This window comes from Aulonocara sp. 'chitande type north' Nkhata Bay, linkage group LG23 (genome assembly GCF_057382095.1).
Source record: "Aulonocara sp. 'chitande type north' Nkhata Bay isolate Kocher_YH1m ecotype deep benthic linkage group LG23, A_spYH_male_GT1.1, whole genome shotgun sequence".
In the NCBI taxonomy this organism is placed as follows: Eukaryota; Metazoa; Chordata; class Actinopteri; order Cichliformes; family Cichlidae; genus Aulonocara; species Aulonocara sp. 'chitande type north' Nkhata Bay.
In genome coordinates this window covers 8,171,617-8,177,168 of record NC_141365.1, presented here as the reverse complement: position 1 = coordinate 8,177,168, position 5,552 = coordinate 8,171,617, and the positions used below count along the sequence as shown (strand labels likewise).

Sequence of the window (5,552 nt, the reverse complement as noted above, 5' to 3'; positions counted from 1 at the left end):
TAAGCAATGAAGACATAATATAATGGAAAATGTACTAGTATTAAACTCCAGGGTTCAGTGCTGTACAATGGATAAAGAAATTTAGTCAGTGTTTCATCACAGATATGCAATTCATTCCATCTTAACCCAGCCATTTTTTAGAACAGCATTGTTATTCCCTCCTTTAAGACAATTAAACTTATTTTAAACTGTGAAACATCTACTAATCATGTTTGTAAAATATGCCATAGAATTGGCAAAATCTATATTTTAATATACCATTAGTCACTGACAAATCAACCTGGGTATTAACATTTAAAAGACATTCTTAAAATCAGCAGAGAGTACGAGGAGTCCAAGTTCCAGCCTTTTATTTTCACACAAAGCTTTCAGTGTTATGTAACCTGACACGGGGGCTTGTTTTCCCAGAACTGCAGGTTCCACCCAAATAACATCAGACATACCAAAGCCCTGTCTGCAGAATCAGTGTGGTTCTCCACAAGGATCATCAATACTTTCACCATGGTTTTTCAAGCTCTTTTTGACTGTCTGAATTTTAGTAGTTGGCTGTTGCTTGCTTTTGTATTGCTGATTTTGTTTGATTTGATAAGAAACCGCAGACCTCGTAACTTTCCACCAGGACCCCGGGCTTTGCCTCTTCTAGGAAATGTTTTCACCGGAGTTGACTTCAAATCAATGATGAAGGTGAGCTTAACAGTCATGTAAAAGTAATGCATGCAACAGTATGCACATGCATTTTTTCCAGCAGAAGTTTGACTTACACACAACAACGTGGTCCACATGAAGTGCAAAAGAAATCACAACTGCAGAATAACAATATTGCAACTTAAAAGATTTTTAGTCATCACTGTCACACTTTCATACTGTGTCAGCAGTTTCAGTGGGGGATTTGGGAACTTCAGTCTCTTAATGAAATATTTGTCATTGTCTACATATTGAAGGTATTACTTTGAAAAAAAAAAATGTTTGTGAAACATTTCTCCTCCTAATTTTTCCTGCTTGCAGCTGGCTGAGACGTACGGTCCTGTGTTCAGTGTGAAGAGAGGCAGTGAGAGGATGGTGTACGTTGCAGGATACAAGATGGTCAAAGAGGCTCTTGTTAATCAGCTGGATAGCTTTATTGATCGACCAGTTCTTCCTCTCTTCCATATTATCTATAAGGGTCTTGGTGAGTATAGGGGCATCAAGGTCTAGGAACTGCCAAACATACCCCCTCCCACCCGCACCACCAAGTGTCATCAGTCTGTCACTTTGACAAAAAGGGCTCATGATGTAACCAAGTATTCTAATTAAATTAAATCTAATCTCTAATTAAATACAATCTGAATATACTTTACTGAAGTATTTGCATTTTACAACTCATATTTTGGAGGGAAATATTACTTTGAAATATTACTCCACTACATGAAACTGTAGTTACTAGTTATTGCATAGATTTGTATTATTATTAAATATGTTTTGAGTATAAAGTATAACAATTATACGATTGTATACTATTAACTTTCCGTCATAAAATAAGCAGAAAGTAGACATAGCTGTAGCATGAAAGTGAAGTCACATTTGTTGTTGGAAAACATTTTACAAAGGACATCATATATATACAGCATATTTTTTGTGGGAAAAACAGAAGTATAACTGAGCAGAAACTAATTGTTAGTTATTCTATATAATATTGTCATAGGCATATCTTTGAGCAATGGCTACCTGTGGAGGAAGCAGAGGAAGTTTGCCAACACTCACCTACGTTACTTTGGAGAGGGCCAGAAGGCACTGGAGAAGTACATTGAAGTGGAGTGCAGCTTCCTTTGTGAAGCTCTCAAAGAGGAGCAAGGCAAGTAGAGTTCGGGAATTCACTCAGTTGGGCTGTTTGTTGTGCACTGAAATCATTTCTATAGCAGGATTTCTCTTGACCTGAGTTAAATTTGACATCTTCACAGGAAGACCATTCAACCCACACTACACCATAACAAATTCAGTGAGCAATGTGATATGCTGTGTGGTCTTTGGGCATCGCTTTGAATACACTGATCCAAATTATCGCAAAATTCTGGAGCTGGACAATGAGGCTATTGTGCTTTCTGGTTCAGCACAAGCACAGGTATTCCTTATGTAAACTATTGTAGTAATAACAAAATAAGCTGTGTTGGTCTATTGCTGTTCTGAGAGACTGTCGTCATCAACAGCTCCTTGATGCCTTTCCTGACTTGATGAAGCACCTGCCAGGGCCTCATCATACTATCCAAAACAACTATAAGGAGCTTTTGGCATTTGTAAAGAAGGAAATAGAAAAGCACCAGGAGGACTGGAACCCTGAAGACCCTCGTGACTTTATTGATACATATCTGTCAGAGATGGAAAAGGTAATATGAAGGCATTTCTAACAAAGCTTATGAATCCTGTTAGGTCAAGAATTGCATGCTTTTGCATCCTTGAACAAAGTGAACAAAGCCAGCAGTTTCTGCTCAAAATAGATAGTTTAAAATTTAATTTATATTTACAACTAAAGCACATATCATTGTAAAGAAAAGAAACACACACACACACACACACACACAAAGTTTTTTCTATGTTAATGTGAGAAAAATGTGAGAAAAAAATGTCAAGACATAAATGCTGCATTACACTTAGTCAGTGCTAATATGACTGGCAAACAGCAAGCCCAGCTTGATAATATATTAACTATATTTTACAAATTATTTTTTCCCTTTATCCCTAGTTTGCAAAGGTACACTATGACATCACAACAGTGTGATTTGTCAGTTGCAACTTTGATGCAGGAACAGCAACAAAATGGGTATATCAGACACACCAAACTGTAATACAAGCAAAAACTGGACTAAAAAAGATTTAGTCCAGTTTCAGTGCATTACTTGCTGATGAAATTTGTTTAGTTCTTCACCAAAATACCACTTTTAATTCCCTAAAGAATTATTATCAGTGTCACTTGAAAATTGATAAAATATCTAAATGCTTATATGAACCAGGAGTTTCAATTAGCCATGGTGGTGAATACTCTGAACATGCTTCTGGAGAGTACACCGGAAAATCCAATTAGTTCCCAAAATGTAAAAAAATTGTGAAAAATGACATAAAGCTTACTTAAAATAACTAAGTTAGGGCAACTTATTCATTATGAGTACAATTTGTCAAGAAAATGTAAAACATACTGTTAAATAATAATATATTTAGTGGTGGTGTAAAATAGCCTAAATCAGCTCATCACTTTGAATAATGTCAGTACTTTTTTGTTACATTAGAAACAAATGGATCCCCAGGCTGGCTTCAACCTTGAAACACTGTCGTTATCCTCCCTTGACCTGCTTGAGGCTGGAACAGAAACAACTGCTACCACCCTGCGCTGGGCCCTTGTAGTCATGCTGACCTACCCAGAGATACAGGGTCAGAGTCTAATCAATAACACTTAACATTGATGTATTTCAGTGAAGGACTGAGACTGTTGATGAGAGTTTAACCATGATGAGCAGTGAACTGTCTGTGTTAGTCCTTACTGTGCTTACATTTTCAGAGAAAGTCCAGGCAGAGATAGACAGAGTGATCGGACAGTCTCGCCTGCCCACCTTGGCTGACAGACCCAACCTGCCGTACACTGATGCTGTTGTCCATGAGGTCCAAAGGTTTGGAAATATTGCTCCCCTGGGATTCCCGAGACGTGCCACTAAGGACACTACACTGGGAGGATACTTCATTCCTAAGGTAAGTGACGATTTACCCGACTCACACAGAGATGGTTATTTCTAAACAGCTAATATCAAAAAGATTGTAAAACTTATTTTCAGGGCACAGCTACGACTATGATTCTTGCATCCGTGCTGTTTGACAAGAATGAGTGGGAGACTCCAGATGTCTTCAATCCTGAGCATTTCTTGGATTCACAGGGCCAGTTTCGAAAAAGAGATGCATTCTTGCCATTTGCAGCAGGTCATTTTAAATCGACTTTTTTTTTTGTTCTTTAGCAACAATAATCAGAATTCCCATTTTAGAAAATGAGTGCCACCAAAAACAAATACTTCTGTTTGTCACCCCACAGGTAAACGTATGTGTCTTGGTGAGCCCCTGGCCAAAATGGAGATGTTCCTTTTCTTTGCATCTCTGCTCCAACGCTTCACCTTCACTCCTATTCCTGGAGAAATGCCCAGCATGGATGGTGTGTTGGGCTTCACCCACACGCCTCAGGAGTTCAGGATGCAGGCAGCGCCTCGCTGATGTCATTCTATCCAAACATAAAGATCAAGAAGCTGAACCTCTTTATGAGCATACTAGAAACCCAAAGAGAAGCAACACCTTTTATTATATATATTCTGACCTGCAACTGAAAAAAAGCAACTTTCTTAATGTAACTCTCTTTAAGTAGTCTTGAGGAATAGTTCTCCAGGCTTCTTAATAACATTCAAAAATCTATTTTTGATGTTGGCTGCCTTTTTAAAAAAATTGTCTAGAAGTTGTCGCAGTGTGCCTAACCCCTTATACTATCTCCTGTCACTGACTTTCAGTCGGGTTCTTAAGTAATTTACCTCAAGAATGACTTCTTGACATTGATTCTTCCACTATTTTGGAAAATCAGCAACCATATAACAAAAACCTTGATTTTGTTCAACAGCTATTTTATATACAGCTAGAGAACAAATATAATCAACAGCATAGTTTAAACTGGAGTGGCCACAGTGTAGTGATTAAGAGATTAAGGGATGGTGATTGCGGCAGGAAGGACATTTTGCGTAACAATTTGTTTTTTAAATTTGCCAAGTCAAATACACAAAACTACACTTTGATATCAAATATACAAAGCTACACTTTGAAGGTCATGGTCTAGTCGTGATCATTCTTTAAATATTTAGCATCTAAAACACATATTTGGTTCCATGAGACATTTCTTTTGAACTGTGTGTAATTATGAACACAAGATCCCATTCGATCATAGACAGAAGACAGGGCAAAATTCAAAAAATTCAAAAAAGTGAAAAATTCACACCTCGTAGATTAGACCAAAAAGTGGAAGATTTGTTTGTAAAAAATTAACTGATCTTCATATAACCTGGCATGCTGCAAATTGCTTTTACATGTGATTATATAGAAGACCCTGTATTTATGGGTATTAATTCAAATGTAGGAGTGCTGCTTTTCTATTTCCTGCTTATGTTTTTAAATGTATTAATCAACACATTAAGAAATAAAACAATTGCATACTACGTGCTTATGATTGTCATTTTATTGGTGGCTTTCATGGATTTAGTTGTTGTCTAAAAGCCTCCAGTTCATCAACTATGCAAGGGAGAATATGTGTTCCCCTTTTGATTACTTTGATCATTTAAATATATTTTGTTCCCGTTATTATGTTAAATTTTGTTGAAAAGATTGTTTTTCATGTATTTTGGATAGGCAGAGAATTTTTTTGGTTGCGTGTCAGACACAGTAATCAAAACCCGCCCTCAACCCATCACTGACATTTTGTTTGTTTTCCTGGAATTGCCACATGCACAACAAATGTAGAAAACTAGCTAAGTTGAGTTACTAGTTTATTTTATAAGTTGAGT

At 37.0% G+C, this 5,552-nt stretch overlaps 1 protein-coding gene across 2 annotated transcripts; it reads left to right on the top strand.

Annotated features, from left to right (window-relative positions):
• Positions 1–415: 415 nt before the first annotated feature.
• Positions 416–5,207, top strand: LOC147301131 (cytochrome P450 2J2-like). 2 transcript variants are annotated; one of them, XM_086281899.1, is made up of 9 exons: positions 416–684; positions 1,006–1,168; positions 1,682–1,835; positions 1,942–2,098; positions 2,184–2,360; positions 3,258–3,399; positions 3,527–3,714; positions 3,798–3,939; positions 4,049–5,207. In XM_086281899.1, the coding sequence occupies exons 1-9, from the start codon at positions 502–504 to the stop codon at positions 4,222–4,224; spliced, it is 1,482 nt and encodes a 493-aa protein (XP_086138025.1). In that variant the 5' UTR covers positions 416–501; the 3' UTR covers positions 4,225–5,207. The 2 variants fall into 2 exon arrangements, with proteins under 2 accessions (XP_086138025.1, XP_086138024.1); XM_086281898.1 differs by having other exon boundaries at positions 418–684; positions 1,682–1,831; positions 1,938–2,098.
• The last annotated feature ends 345 nt before the right edge of the window (positions 5,208–5,552 follow it).